The 15667-nt window shown below is 47.1% G+C and overlaps 1 protein-coding gene across 8 annotated transcripts in view; it reads right to left on the bottom strand.

Annotated features, from left to right (window-relative positions):
- The window catches only part of RALGAPA1 (Ral GTPase activating protein catalytic subunit alpha 1), a 1128412-nt gene that overhangs the window by 572171 nt on the left and 540574 nt on the right, over positions 1-15667 (bottom strand). For all 8 annotated transcript variants that reach the window (XM_069638431.1, XM_069638437.1, XM_069638433.1 and 5 more), the window contains 3 exons: positions 14270-14446; positions 13427-13579; positions 7741-7934 (listed from right to left, as the gene is read on the bottom strand). In XM_069638431.1, coding sequence (XP_069494532.1) covers positions 7741-7934; positions 13427-13579; positions 14270-14446 — 524 coding nt within the window. The remainder of the gene's footprint in view (positions 1-7740; positions 7935-13426; positions 13580-14269; positions 14447-15667) is intronic.

The following is a 15667-nucleotide window of genomic DNA, read 5'->3' as shown; positions in this document are numbered from 1 at the left end:
AGGGAAGGGGAAACCGCGTCTCGCCATCCAGTGTTCCACTCCCCAAAGAGCCCTCAGCTAGGTGATCCTCCCGCACTAGTCCACCCCCAGGAACTGGATCCAAAAGTGAGGGCCGTGTCCTGGCCACCTGGATGACAGATCCCCGGGGACTAGCAAATGAGACACCTTCAGGTTTCTCGCACCCTGCTCCTCCCGAACCATCAAGGACCACATGGACACCTTTGCTCCAGCGTTGGCCGATTTCTGCAATCACTTTTGCCACGGGAACGTTCCCATTCCCCCCGTCCCCAAAGCTCCCTTGTGCACCCCCTCCTGAAGAAGCCTTCAGCCTACCCTTCCTCTCCGGCAAACTACCGCCTGACCTCAATCACTCCTTTTCTGGGCAAACACCTGGAAAAGCTGTCCATCTCCCAGCTTACTCTCCATACCGAATCTGTGGGTTGTCTCCATGACCATCAGTCTGGCTTCAGAGTAGCCAGAAGCACGGAAACTGCTCTTCTGAACACCTGTGAAGACCTTCTCCCAAATCTGACTCTAGCCTTCCTTCTGTCCTCATCCTTCTTGATCTTACCTCTGCTTTCGACACAGTCAACCACGCCATCCTGATTGTCTCTGTGACAAACTGGACATCACAGTTCAGGCCCTAGCCTGGTTGACAACCTACCCTCCCAGGTCCAACTGGGGTCCTTTTTCTCCACCACCGCTCTCTCCACAAGTGGTGTTCCCCAGGACTCTAACCTCTCACCGTGGCTCTTCAACCTTTACTTGGCCCATCTCATCTCTACCTTCTCTCCTAACTTTCAATGTTATGCGGATGACACTCCGCTCTCCTTCAGTATCCCGTCAGCCTCCTCTCTTCTCTCGCTCATTGCTGGTTGTCTTTCTGCGATTCAGAAATGGTGTGCCTCTAACTATCTCTACCTGATCGCCAGTAAGACTGAGACCCTTATCATTGGGATCCCCTGCTCCAGATTTCCCTTTCACTCTGGCCACCCTCCTTGGGCCCTCTACCTGCCCCTTCCTGCGAGGCAGAAAACCTTGGCGTCATCTTCGACTCCACCCTCTGCTTCTCTCCTCACATCACAGACGTCTGTAAGAGGTCCCACTACCAGCTGCACCTCCTCAGAGGTATTCTACCTTTCCTCACTTTCCCACAGAAGCTCACCGTCTCCAGAGCTCTGGTTCTCTCTATAGGCTGGACTACTGCAATAGCCTCTTTCTAAATCTGCCTGCCTCTACTCTTCGCCCTCTGCAACTAATCCAGAACAGGGACTGTGAGACTTGTCCTTGGCCTCAAGCCCAGGGAATTGTATCTCTCCAGCCCTGAAATCTCTCCACTGGCTCCCGGTGGCTGCAAGGATCAAGTTCAAGACTCTCTGCATTATCCACAAGGCTTTCTGGGGCTGGATACCACACTACATCCAACTCTCTTCTTAAACACTTTCCTTCGCAAGCCCTCCGCTCATACATCTCCATCTCCATCTCTCTGAGGGCCAAATGCTTCTCCAGGCTGAGAGTGGGGGGCAGTTCTCTACTCAGCTGTCGCCTCCCTCTGGAACAGCCTCCTTGCCCCTCTCAAACTTGAGCAAGACCACCTCAGGTTCTGGAAGCAACTCAAGGCCTTTCTTTTTGCTTCTCCTTTCTCGCTCTCTCTCCCCTGCTAAGGTTTTTGTCTGCTGCACTACCTGGTTACCTGGCTTGCCTCCAAACTTTATGGGGACCAGGCTCCTTCACGACCAGTACCCCCATGCACTGCCTCCAGGCCTACTGCACACTAACCCTACTGTCCCCTGCCTCCTTGCACTTACCTAGAACTGGCCACCCCGGCAGCACTTACTTGAACTTTGCTTATTGCACTTTCCCTTTCCCTCCCCCTAGCACTTCTCCTCTCCCTTTACCTTGCACATGCACAATTTGAATGACATAAGGCCTAGTAAGATAGTTTATTTTGTCTTCCCTCTGTCTCCCCTTCCGTGTCTTGTGACGCCCAGAAACACTTGTGTACAGGCGCATTATAAATGACTTATCATACCATATCATTATCATATCATATCATAGCTTATCTCGATCTGTGTTCCACTGATCTTAAAATCTTAAAATCAACTAATAGTATATTACATCCTTAGGTTTTACCTGCCTAGACCAGCTGTGTGCCATTAGGTGTAGCTGATCTTCGTCTGCCTGGTGGAATCCTAAATTAGTGCAAATAGTTCTTGCTTACCTTAAACTGTTCCACTGATCTGAAAAGCAACTGTAATTGTATATTACACCAAAAGGTCTTATTCAACAACTATAACTGTTATCATAGATGCTGTTCCTTGAATCTGTGTTCCACTATTCAGAAAAGCATCCTGGTAGCAGGGTTGGTTGATTATGTGATTCTTTAACTCTGTGTCACTGCAGAACAGACAGGGTCGACTACCCTTGAAATACTGTAAAGTAATCTGAAAGTAACTAATGGGTTTACTCCCCATGAACATGTGTGCCCTATACTAAATGGATTTGATACGGTCCGACTTACCTAGAAATATTGTCAGTTTTCTAAATAAGGTATATGCTTTGGACTGAACTTTAAAGCATAGTGTTGGGTTTTTATAATGTGTTTATATGAACTGTGTTAGTACTCATTACCCCCACGATTTATCTGGGCCTACTTGTATTTAAATAAACCCTTCATTTTTACAATAGTGTGTCAGTGTTTCTTTGGACCACATGTATAACACAATTTCTTTGTACTGATTCCACAGTCCTCTCTCCCTTCTAAGATAAGCCTGGCTGCTCTGTCCACGCTACCATGAACTCAGGTGGTACAGCCTTATACTAAGAGTGGAGTCTTGTACTGTCTCAGTTGAATGGTTTTACTAAGCCCTTAGTTTGACTTCATAAAAACTGTTCCAACAAGGGTCGTCTAGACAGAAGAGATGTCGTTGGATTTAATTCGGTCGGTGGCAATACTTAGGAACTGGTCCCAGACAGTTTTGAGTTGAAGTCCCAAATGAAGACAGGTGCAGACTCTTCCTGGACAGTTGACCAAGGGACGCAAAGACAACCAGATGCAACAAAGGTCACCATTTATTTATTGGGTATTTACAATAGTGAGGCAGTGACAGCCAATCGTCCAGCGCCGAACGCAGGGGCAGGCCCAGCACGGCTTCCCGTGGAGTGAGACAGTTGGAAACACAAGAGCAGACTCCCAGTGGCACACGCTGTAGATCTGCAAAGTTCCAAGGCTCTGGTCGGAACAGTGACAGCTGCAGCGAGGTAGCCCAGGAGAGAGGTGGTCAGTCTACAGGTTGGTCTAGGGACATTTCCTAAGTATCAGCAGGCATGGATCCTCGACCAGGGGCCGAGACCGGTTGTTCCCACTGGTCATGGGGTTGAAGCACCAACAAACGCCTTCTGTGCTTCATGAGCTGCAAACTCATCTCAGAACAAGTTATCATGCCATGTTCTTTCTGGAGAGGAGCGCCTGCTACCTTTTTTAAAATAGTTGCAAGGAACTTGGGGTTGGTCACCCTGAGTTACCCGGGGGCAACCAGACGTGGACTCCCTGCTCACTGTGCTTAGAGAGGCACAGCTTCACCTCACTGATGAGGCCCAACAAGGCTGAAACACGTGTATGGGGTTGCTGTTGGTACTCTTGTTCAGAGAGGAATTGCCATAGCATTTCGGTGCTGGACTGCCCATGTGGGAGGGACAAAGACTGATATGCAAATGGATATTTCCCATCTGTGAAAGGTACAGTGAGCAAAAAGCGTGTGCTGCAAACTCTCATCTCAGAACAGGTTATCATGCCATGTTCTTTCTGGAGAGGAGCGCCTGCTACCTTTTAAAAAAACTTCTTGAGAACAGGACAGAGGAGTAGGGCTTCAACAAGACAACATAGGATTCGATGCTGGTGAGCTGCAAGGATCGTCACTGGGCTGCTCTTCTTCATAGAGGTCTTGGCTCCAACAGTGATCTGTTGAACAGTTGCAGGAGCCTCCTTTTATCCAAGATTCAGGCTGGGAGCAAGCCCAAGCCCACCAGTGAGAAGGATCTGCACCATTCAAACAGGCAGTGGCTGTCCAATCATGGATCGTCACTCGTCACCACATCTGTCCTGCAACAGACATCCAGGCACCAGAAACGTGGATTGGGACTAGACAGTCACATCTCACTTCATTGAAACACACGCGCAAACAACATCCGTTAGCCTGTGCAAGCCAGAGCTTTCCCATGGAAAGGGATTTCCAGATAAGGCAATCCTGGCACGAGAAGGCCAAAACACAAGATGGCCAAAGAACAAGCGACAAACCTTGTGGCCCGGCCATCTTAGGCTGCACTCCACTGGAAGGTGAAAATACGAGAATTTACCAAGAGCGCTAACGTTTCTCAGTACTCAACAGTCTTAGGGACTAGTCGGTTTCCCCACTAGAATGCGCAAAACCAGCAAGGGAAGTAAAGCAGGTTTTACTGACCTCCGAAGGTCAGGATAGGGTTAAAAATAAGCAAAAAGACAGGGAGTCACATAGGAATCAATGGAGGTGCAAAAAGAAAAGCTTTCCCAACATCCATCTCTCCAGTTGAAGATCTGTAGAACGGCAACGGGTGCAGCGAGGTAGCCCAGAAGAGAGCTTGTCAGCCCCTGGGTGGTCCAGGGACACTTCCGAAGGGTCTGAACGCACAGATCCTCAAGCAGGGGGTCTATAGTACCACTGGCAGAAACAGAATAACTTTCAGGAAACACCCTGTATGGCAAAGTTTGATCGTGAGGCTTGATAAACCTAGTTCAAAGAGATCCTAAGGGAATGTTTTTGGGGCAGGAAGAAATGGCCAAAGGGATTTATATGGCCATGTGCAGTCAATAGGTGGGTAAATAGCCAAACGGCACCTACAAGAGCTCTGTATCCCTCCTCATATGCCATTTCTCCTTAGCTGTAATCGAATGCAATAGTTTAGGTCTTATAGGTGGCGCTAAATCACCACCTAATAGCCAAAACTAAAAACGAAGTTAGCTCAGATAGCAGATAATGATCATGTCAAACCATATAAAGACATTCTTGCTTTTCAGTCCAGTAAGATGCGCTTTCATGTTGGCAGTAGAACATCATTTGCAAATGTTTTACGCAAGCCTTTTCACATCATCTCTGCAATCCTTTGACGTTTTGTAAACTTTATGAAGTATGAGAAGCACCGCCATATTCCTTAATGGCGCACCGGGAACAAACCGTACTTGGCTGGTATTGGACGGCAGGGCCACACTCAAGCGTGTGGCATTCTTACCTCCCCGAGGGCAGACCTTTACCCTCAATGGTGTAAGATTTCCAACCTTCCCGGTGGGTGATCTTACTCCCTTTCTGATACGAAACCTCCTCCCCTCGTTTATCTGAGACCACCTTCATGTATGGGAGACTGATCCTCATTTGTTTAACAACCCTGCCTTCTTGGTGTCAGAGCTATTTCCTCTCCTCTTTACTGTAAGATCTTAGCCGATGTGACACTAAACCCCTCAATGGTAAGATCACCAACCTGATTACTGCGAGACCTAATAACTTACTGGTTTGAGACCCATTACTCCGGGGTGTTTCTCAACTCTGCTGTGGGGGACACTCCTCTTATGCTGAATCCTCTGCCCGGAGACATTCCCACAGACACAGGGCTTCCCTGGTGCGAGACCATGGCCCTCCCGTGGCGTGACACCAGGTGCCACCTTCTTCCTGGCTGTCATCTCCAGGCTTTTTTTCCAGGTGGACTGCAAGAACACCTACTTGCCAGTGTGAGATATCCCAAATCATCATGAGTTGAAAAGCTCATGCCAGGCAGCAGTGTTGGGAAAGATTGGTGGTCGTTTTGGGAAACGAGCACTGTACCAGGTCAAGGATGGTGATGTGGCACGCACTTTCGGGTTGGGGATTGCACCTACGCTAGAGGCTGGCTCGGCATTCAAGCTGGCATTTTTTATCATCTAGGAGTTTTGTACAGCAGCACATGCAAAAAGAATAGCTTCGAAGGGCCAGGTCACAATGTTAAGGGGGTTACAAGAAGAGGGGGGAGGGGAAGAAAAGGTAATTAGGGCAAATGGAAAGTGTAATGAGTGGGGGAAGTTGAAAAAGAAAGGGTAGAATACAAATAGGAGCAGGGTCTCTGGATCGGTTAGGCCATTAGAAGTGGTCAGCTTGCCTTTGCTTGCAGGAAATGGCTGGAGAGTTCCCAATGGAGCAAGGAGGCCGCTGGAACCCTACGCCATATAGCCTTCGTATGGTACATAAGGACGACCGTGCTCCTGGAGAGCAACCCATTACTCTCATTCTCATACTGCTCTGTGAGCGTCACAGGTGTCCTTGGACCTGCTCAGTGCAAGTCTATCATGAACAAACCTGGCCGCTGGCTTGGTTGTGTGCCTGGAACTTAATATCCCAGAATGGCTACATTCCCATGAGGAATTCCTAAGTGGAGTAGAGGTGCCAGGGAAGAGTCACTGACGCCTTTACACAAAGAAGGACTCAAAAAAAAGATTCTAACAAAATCCTATGTGGGTGGCGACCAACCACATCCTCATTTCCACTAGAACACCCACAACAGTAGTAGCCAATTTCTCGCCCATGGCTACACAATGGGTTGCTTCATTCTTGAACAACCGTGTTAGCAGAGTTTTCTTAGGAGAAGCAGAGACCCCGGTCCCTATCGAATTTGGTGTACCCCAGGGTGCTTGTTTGTCCCCCTGTTCATATAACGTTTTCATGGTCCCCTTTTTTTCTTTACTAGAGCAATCATGTTCACGAATTATGCAGAAGATACCCATTGTGTCGTCCCCATGGTGGGCACCCAATCAGTTGATGAGGCAGAACTGAATCGTGTCTACACGATTCTTGAGAGCTGGATGTTGAGCAACAATCTTGCTCTGAACAACAATAAGACAGAACTTCTGCTTGTAGCCTAGCCTTGCCCACCTTAGCACACAAGCTGGGCTTGGCCTATATTAGTTTTCTTCTTGGTGAGACTAGCCTCTCAGCCCCTTAAAAAAGTAAAGTAGTATTGGACCAGCAATTATTCATGAAGGCTTATGTAAGCAGCCTGGATTACAGTGCAGCTTTTTATATAAAACTCCTTGCTCAGCTCAGGCCCTTCATTAGTCAAGCCAATGCTGAAACAATCGCCTGTGCAATTGTAGGAGCAAAAATTGACTATTGTTGTAGTTTATTGGCTGGCCTTAATAAATCAGACATGAATAAACTCCAAGTCATTCAGAACGGGGCTGTTCGAGTTGTCTCGGGGCTCCGGTGGTACGATCACATCTCGGCTGCAAGAAGGGGCCTCCATTGGCTACCAGTGGAAGTGCAAATACAATATCGGCTTAGAGTGATTACCTATAAGTGCATCAATGGCACTATGCTTGACTATTTAAGGCAACTCATTTCGGAAATAATTTCAAATAATCAAAAACTTCTGAGCATTCCTAGAAGTCAGACCAAAAAGGCAAAAAAAGGAGCTTTCTATCTAACAACCTTCCTCTTGATCTCAGAGATCAACCTGACCTGGAATCTTTCAAGAAAAAATTGAAAACCTTGTTGTTTCTCTGATTGGTGGTCTAGCCCCCACTTTTTCACCGGATTTCTTCCTGTCTGAGTTTATGTTCTGTCTTGCGCCTTTATGCCTATGGGTTCACAGCTGCGCTATATAAATGTTGTAAACTAAACAGTGTTGAATTCCTCTATGGCGTGCTACTGTCGCATATTTTTTAACAGATTTTCAGCTCACCTTTGCCAGGTTCTGCCACAGTTCACACAAATAATCGAACACCTGGGCATGGATCTCCGGATTGGTAATAATGTTGACATCTCCCAAGATTCCCAGCATTCTCCGCCACATTACGGTGGAGACATCAGCATGCCAGCCGGTAAGGCTGCCACCAGCCATCACGCTGCAGCACTCCAACTGGAAGTCACTGGTTTCTGTGCGAGAGGAAGAAAGACTGTTGGAAACAATTTGGTACTAGGGAACTGCAGAGGCAAGTAAGGTTTGTGAGACGCTAAGAGAATTCAAGGGGGTGTGACGAGCATGATGAAGGAGTAAAGGAGCACGATTGGGTAGCAGGAGAGGGGTAGAGGACAGAAGAGATGGTGATGATGTAAAAAAAAGTGTATTGCAGATGATGGAACATAAGGAAGACAAAAGAGTGCGCCGAGGACATAAGAGACCAGGACGTGTTGATAAAAGAGCATGTACAGGAGATAACATACATAACAGCATACGAAGAGGGAAAATGTGGGGGACTCCAAAAGAGGACTTTACACTCATAGGAGCTCTCCCTCTGTGCACTCTCTCACTCCTAGCGCTGCCTTATCACCCAGCACTCACTTTTACCACTTGGACCATAAGCCGCCTCTCTATAGCGGCCCCTTTTCACCACTGCACTGACTTACTGCAAGGAAGAAAGGTCCCTGTTGCACAGATTTGAGAGTCCCTTACACTTTTTGGCTGTGCTCCGTGATCTACTGACTATTTGTTTGCCAGTGAGTTGCATCCATTTCTCAGTGGTAACGCGACTCATATGTATGGGGCGCTACCACCAAGATGAGTAAGCTGCCCCCGACAGGTGCACTGCTTCTGGTTGGTGGCAGTGCCTTATCTGACTTGTCGCAGAGGTTCCCACCATGGAGTTTCCATTGGTGTAAAATCTAGTATCCAGGCAACTGTGCCCAATTGCCCTCGAGTGGGATTGCCCATGTAGGATCATTCACCAAGGAGTCTCTGGAGTAACACCTGTGAGTGATTGCAGTGGTTGCACTTCTGGGGTTGCCCTCAGTTACAGAGATTGTATGCATAATCCTCTGGTGAGGGCTGTGTATCCATCTAACTTTATGGTGGAACAATGTGCCGTCACCCAAAAGGAAAGCCCAGACTCTCCAATGGTAAGTGTGGCAGAGCAATCAGGCTGGACCTTAGGATGGAGGGAAGGCTGCAAGGGAGGTACAATTACCCCAGAAGACACCACTTGGTTACACTGACAAATATACACATTGTAAAGGTCACACAAAATATGTATGCGTGGAAAAATAAGTAGTTGGGTTACACACCGCACAGAGGACAGTGTACATATAAAAAGAGTAGATTGACAGTAAAGGCCCAACTCCCTCAACTCCGTACATATAAGCTTACCAGAGGAGTGTTAAGGAAAGACCCTAGACGAGATTACCCACAATAACCACCACCAGTCAGGATCCAAAGGTGCCACACAGAGCCTTGTCACAGACCTCCTGCTGCATTCCAAGTAAAAGTAATGCTCATAAAATAGATTCAAACAATAGTGATGACACTTAGACGTAGCAAACAGCAGCGGAATGGCCAACACAGCCAGGAGGGCTACAGAAGCCCAGGAGACTCACTAGGGCCCGAGGAGCAAATTATAGACCCAGAAGGGAAACCTTGGCACTGCAGTGATGCAATGGATATCCCCGGCAGGAATAAGATACAATGTTTTAAAAGGCCCCAATGATTAAGGGAAAGGGTCTATAAATCTAGGGCTTGGTGAAGAATAAAGAACTCCAAGTACCCCCAGCAATGAATACTACTTCAAAGAAACTTCCCTAAAGGGATGATTGGGGCCATTGGGTTTTCCTAACAAAAATATTCAAAACAACAGGCCTTGCTTACTGCTTACCTTTTTATCCCAAAGGGTTTCTTCACAGCAAGGTCCAGTTTTACATAAGTCTAATAAATATCCCAAACTGTGGCAACCAAAATCCCAACGATCAACAAAAGTTTCTCAGGTGTCCAAAACAAGGAATCTTACATGCAGTCACCAAGGCCCCACCTCCACTCATCCTCTTGTACCAGGGAGATGGGTGGCATCCTCACCAGCTCTCCCCTTGCCCTGCCAATAGTTCCCTGCAGCAATCCTACAGCTCTCGGGCAGAGAGGTGTTCGGAGCCAGACATTTGCCTCCTAAGATGCTTGTTTGTGCATTCCCTCAGGATCTTGTTCATTGGGAGGTATCGCTGACGATGGTGGGGTTTGACAAGAGAGGCAGGACCCTGTTTTTAACCACTCCCCTCCTCCTGCTATGTTACATCCATGGCTGCCTTTTCCTCCCTTTGCCCTTTCGAGTCTGTCCTTTCTTTCTTTCTACACAAGCAACTCCTTCCACAAACCTTAGAACCCCTTTCTGTTTCGCTTGCGTTTCTACTTGCCAGATGCCATCTCTTAGACTCCCTCATTCTGCTCCCAAGAAATCGCTGCATTTCCTCCTGTGTTTTTCAGGTCTTCCTTCTGTGCCACCCTCTCACTCTCTTCCCAGATGGTACCCCTTGGTTAACACTCCATACTGGTACCCGTCTCATTCTGCTCCCAGGCAATCGCTTCCCCTCTTTTTGACTCTTCCAAAACTTGGCATTGAACATTCCTCTCTGACCCAAAGGAACTCTTTTTCCTCCTCACAAAGCTGGTCACCTAATCTTCTATGGGCTCGCCTTCTACACAACCCAATTCCTCTACATTCTCCCGTGTTTCTCCAGTCCTACCCTTCAGCAGGGCTTCCTCTCTGCAGCACTTCACAGTAGAATGTTCAAATGGACCCTCTCTGGTCTAGGCTTGCCAGGGTATGTTGCACTCCAACGGCCAGCTCTCCTCTGGTCTGCCACTTCCCAGCCAAGTCTTCTCACTTGGGGTCTCAGAGGTTCTGCACTCCTTACTCCTAGGGAGGGTAGATGGCTCATGGGCAACACATGTGTCTTGGAAGCAAGACAACCTGAAGCAACAGAGGTTTGAATTGCAGTCCCGCGCTTAGTGACTGGTCCCCTGTATCGAGAACATTATGAAAGATGAATTACACCTCTCTCTCCAGGACGGACGCCTGACAAGACACTAAATTAGGCTTCACCCGGGATCTACCTTGCTGCAGGTGCTTTCCAGGACTGTCACAGACTGCCTGGGCTGGCTGCCTTCTATCTGCTGACAGGTCCTTCCATTGGGTGGGCTGCAGGATGATAAGCTGCACCTCTGTGCTTGCACTGGCCCATGTGACTGGGGTCAGGTGATCTCTCAGGGGGATGACCTAAAGTTATTTAAAGGTCAGCTGCCATGTTGGATTTTATACAGGGCTCTGCTGCAAGGGTGCTTTCACCCCTTTCTGAGTGCTCCTCTGAGGCTGTGTGCAGATCTCCGTCTACCTGTGTATGTCAAGGGTGTGTTTTCTGTCTACATAGACGCTCTGTAAGCCTCGGGAAGGGTTGATTACATTTGCTTTCTCTGCTGAAGGTTTAGGAATGGGAGACTAACGTTTCATCTCTTGCAACACCTGCTGGAGAGAGCACATTGCTTGATACATTTCCCCTGTGTTGTCTGTTTTCTTGCCACAACTGACAGATATTCATGTATTTACCTGGAACTTTGCAGAGGACAATCAAAGTAACAGACCACTGAACCCTTCAGGAGTTTTCAGGTGCCCATTCTCTCTTCTGTATGCAAATTGGGTCTGCAAAAAGGGAGATTTGATCAATTTTATATATAAAGACTTTACTTGAAAGGATGTCTTCTGACCTCTGCGGCTCACCAGTGGGGATTAGTAGTGGTACCCTATAATAGGCAACCACTCTTGGAAGGGATGCCTCATCACAGCCTTTATATGATGGGCAATAGTTTACTACGTGTTAGTTCTAACTTTTCCCAAATGGCTTTACATCTTCCAATCACGTGGTTCCAGGGCACTATATATGTTAGGTTAGGTTGTAGATGCATGAAAATCCATGCATTCCTCTTGTTTGCTACCAACGGCTAGAACTATTTTCTTCAGACTTCCTGCTGCTCGTACTTCTAGTGGTATTCATATCATGATTGAGTTTTGTTTTAAGTTTGACTTTTCCCCACATTAGAAACCGATTCCAGTGGGCACTCTGTTGAACTCTGTACGGTTCCCATTGTGGCAACAGAAAATGCCTTCTCGTTTCTTGTGAAAAAAAGAAAATAGACACCTCAACCTGTGCCCACTGGTTGCTGTAAGAATGGAGATGCTGCAGAATCAGTCGACTGGGATTTTTAGCCTTGCAGATGTGTGCCAGAGTCTTAAGGATGTCAGTGTTAAGACTGCATCAGACTACCGCCTGTGGGAAGAGACTGGACGATGGCACAGAAATCTTTCGTTATTTTTGTATAAAGGTGATAAGGGACATTGTATTAAGGGTTGGCCAGCCTCAGCGTTCAGCCTGTGCCACTCCCCTGTGCAGCGATTTAAGCATTACATGCCGACCACCTCCTCAAAGGTGATGAAACTCCTCAGAGTAACCTTCTGTTACTGTGCAGAATTCATTCCGACATTCCACTAGCAGTCAGGTCTATTCAAACTATGTTCTCCAATACCATCAAAGACCCTTCGCACCCTGGGAGTATGGATTCCAAACGCAGCATGAAAATTAACAGCTGGAGCCTTGATCGTCTGCACCCACTGAATATTCCTCTCATACATACTAGCAACTCCTCATCCCCTTGTTCTATCAGAAAGAACTGAGGGAAGACAACTAGAAAGCACACCCAAGTTTCAGGTCACAATTACTCCTCCATCACTCCATCAAGGCCACCTCTACTACGCCAATGCCATCTACTCTGACTCATGTGAATACCAACTAGAATCCCTCCAGAAAATGCACAAACTGGTAGCCAACAAACTGTTAGCCCAAAGAAAGCAGGCCCGGTAGCCAGAATGCTGAGAGCTTGTGAGCAGATCCGGAGAGAAGCTTAGAATCCTGTGCTTCAGTCACACTGCCCATCCACACCCCTATGATGAAGTGGTCTCCTATGCACCAGACTTTCAGCAGCATTCAGACAGCCTCCTCCACCACCACACACACACGGCCTAAGCAGACAGGTGCTTTTCAGCTCAAACTCAATATTTCTGTCCACTAGGATCAGGAGTTTCCACTGCCATCAAGCAGGCAGCATCAAGGTGATAGAAAAGCAGCGGCTGCAGATCATAAGGCTCATAAGGGGGAGCGCTACGATTCACAGAAATGGAAGACGACATTCTCTGGTATCTCTCCGCTTATACGCTTCTCAGCCAGGGCTAACAACCCAAGGATGTGGGGGAGGGGGGCGAAACACAAGCACTGCACTTCGGAGATACATTTCTGCCTGGATCACATTATAGGAAAACACCCCGTGTCATCAGAGGCACCAACAGAGTTATTCCTGGTCCCACAGAGGAGTCAGAGTGTAAACCTTATTTTCAGGCACGCTCTGGTTTCTGGACCTAACTCATATTTTTATAAAATCTTCCCTTGCTGTCAACTCATAACACAAATAGAAATTTGCAGCCAAAAAAAGCATCCCTGAAAGCAAACCAGCAGGAAGCCAGATAACAGCATGTGCTGGGGATCCACTCTACAAGGGCCACTGCCATGCACTGCCAGACTGCCCCTGAGGGACGAATGCAAGAGTTTTTGTCAAGCCTTGCCTAGGTCATCGGGTGTCTGCAAGACTGAATTCTGCAGCTTCTCCTCCAGTTGAAAGTCCCTCTGGTCCATGTGGTCTGCACTCAGAGTGGCTGGTGACGCGCTGTGCGATCTGGAACCAGTGGCAGACAGAGCAGGAGAACCACTTTCAGAGCCTAGAAACACACACCAAGAAGCATGATTAGCACAACAGAGAAGCTCTACAGTTGAGAAGAGCCAGATGAGTAACAGATTGAGGGAGTCCAGGGGCACAACAAACATGTCCATGCAGTGAGACAAACACACAATCAACCCTTAGGCTCATAATGCCTGTAAATAGGTGCGACAGGTGACACTCAACAACTGCTCCCCAGGGTATCAGTGAAATGGACCTTTTGAAATTTCCAAATTTAGAAAAAAAAATATATATAAAGACAGATTTAGCGGTCTTTCTAAATCAAAGTGCCATGCTGCTGCACACCAGCAAAGACACTGGTACGCCTCACCTCAGGAGGGTACTAAGGTGGAGTTAGGTTCAGCTAACAGTCCTTGGAGCAGTAGGGCTTGCAAGGGGATCCCTTCCATTTACTGGCTGGTAAGCGCTTGTTGCAACCACCCACTGGCTACATATGTTGCTAACGGGTTGCATGCCAGATCATGCAGGTTGTCATTGCTCTTGGCAGTAGCAAATAAAAGACAAGCCAGTATGCTAGCGGTGCCTCTGTGTGTGCGGACGGTGGCCGTGTCCTTACTTGATCAAGAACAGGGCTAGGTTGCATGGCATTGCATCCTTTACAGTGTACTGGCTGAGCCAGCGTGCAAACATTTTCATAGGCAAGTTGCGTTCAAGGCTGCCAATGTTGTACCAGTGAAGACTGCTGCCTCAGCAGACATGGGTTGCTGGTTCAGGCTGCTGGTCTCTGAGTCGATGTGCAGCAGCGTAAGACTAGCGACCTCTTGCTCCTCGCCAGTTAGAGGGTATCCAGAGCTGCTGTCCATTTCGGTAGAGAGAGGACCTCGCCCATCACTGCTGAAGCCAAAATCTAACAAAAAGACAAAGAATTAGTTTCCATGACTCAGTCAGAAAAACACCTAGAAAACAACTTGGGGTGTGTGTGTAACATTAACTGATGGTATGCCCTGAAAATGCTTTACAGGTAAGGCAATACACAAACGTTTGCTGAGGGCGGCTCTCGATTTATAACACACGAGAGGTAATGTCACTGGAAAGTCATTGTCATTCTAAAAAAAGAACACATTAGAATCCAGCCTAATAACAAGCCTGCTGCATGTCAGACACACAGGGCAAGTGATGTGAGGGAACGGAAACTTGGGGCTGGTAGGGTGATTAGTCTTATGCCCAGATATACCAGTCTATCCTGATCGGCAAAGGCTTCCTCCGAGTTACTGTAAGGAAGGCTTTTGTGCACCACTACCAGTGCAGGGCTCAGGTCAGGAGTAGGGCTGTACCGAATAGCATATTTAGTATTCGGCCAAATACCAAATAGTTAATGAACTATTGGGACGAAGCCGAATATGAAGCCGAATAGTTAGTTGCTTTATTTAATAAATCATGTTCCAAACTTCAAAAAACACACATATTAAAAAAACAAATAAAACACCATTTTAAATGCCTTCTGTACTTTTATTTCTCTTCATAGTAATTTATGTAGCATCTTTATTTAAAGCAGAAAAGCCAGGAATGAAGTAGATTAAACCAAAATGAAGGGACCAAATGTACAGAAGGTTGTTGCATATTCAGTGCCAGTTAAAGTAGGAGGCTTCACAAATGCAAAAGGACTGCCTTTGTGAATCAGATGTATTGCATTCTATATCCAGTTGCAAAGTCGATGCGGTTGAGTTACAAAACCTCTTTGCAGCTCACATAGAAATGTCTAAAATGGTTCATGTCGGCTCACGCAGGACACACGTCAAGAAGAACTCTGAAATGCGTGAACTCCATCTCACAACTATTCACCCCACCTAAACAAATGCTGCTCACTTTTCACTTATCTTAGCCACTCTTTCTTGCCAAAACACACACATATGCAAGTTATAATTCCTGATAAAATATCAGATAATGATAAACTCAGGACTCAAGTCCTTAAAAAAATAAATAGGGTGGACTGTGACCTATGCAATGGGAAGTGACATGACAGGAACTAAACATTTCTTTCAATTTGTCTTTTCCAACTGAAAAAGTGCACATTGCATATAAACATTTGCCAAAAGAAAAGACGTTCCTGTATTGTTGCTGGCTAAGT

The sequence above is a fragment of the Ambystoma mexicanum genome, chromosome 14 (genome assembly GCF_040938575.1).
Source record: "Ambystoma mexicanum isolate Mex_15411 chromosome 14, UKY_AmexF1_1, whole genome shotgun sequence".
In the NCBI taxonomy this organism is placed as follows: domain Eukaryota; kingdom Metazoa; phylum Chordata; class Amphibia; order Caudata; family Ambystomatidae; genus Ambystoma; species Ambystoma mexicanum.
This window is presented reverse-complemented; position numbering and strand designations above follow the sequence as displayed.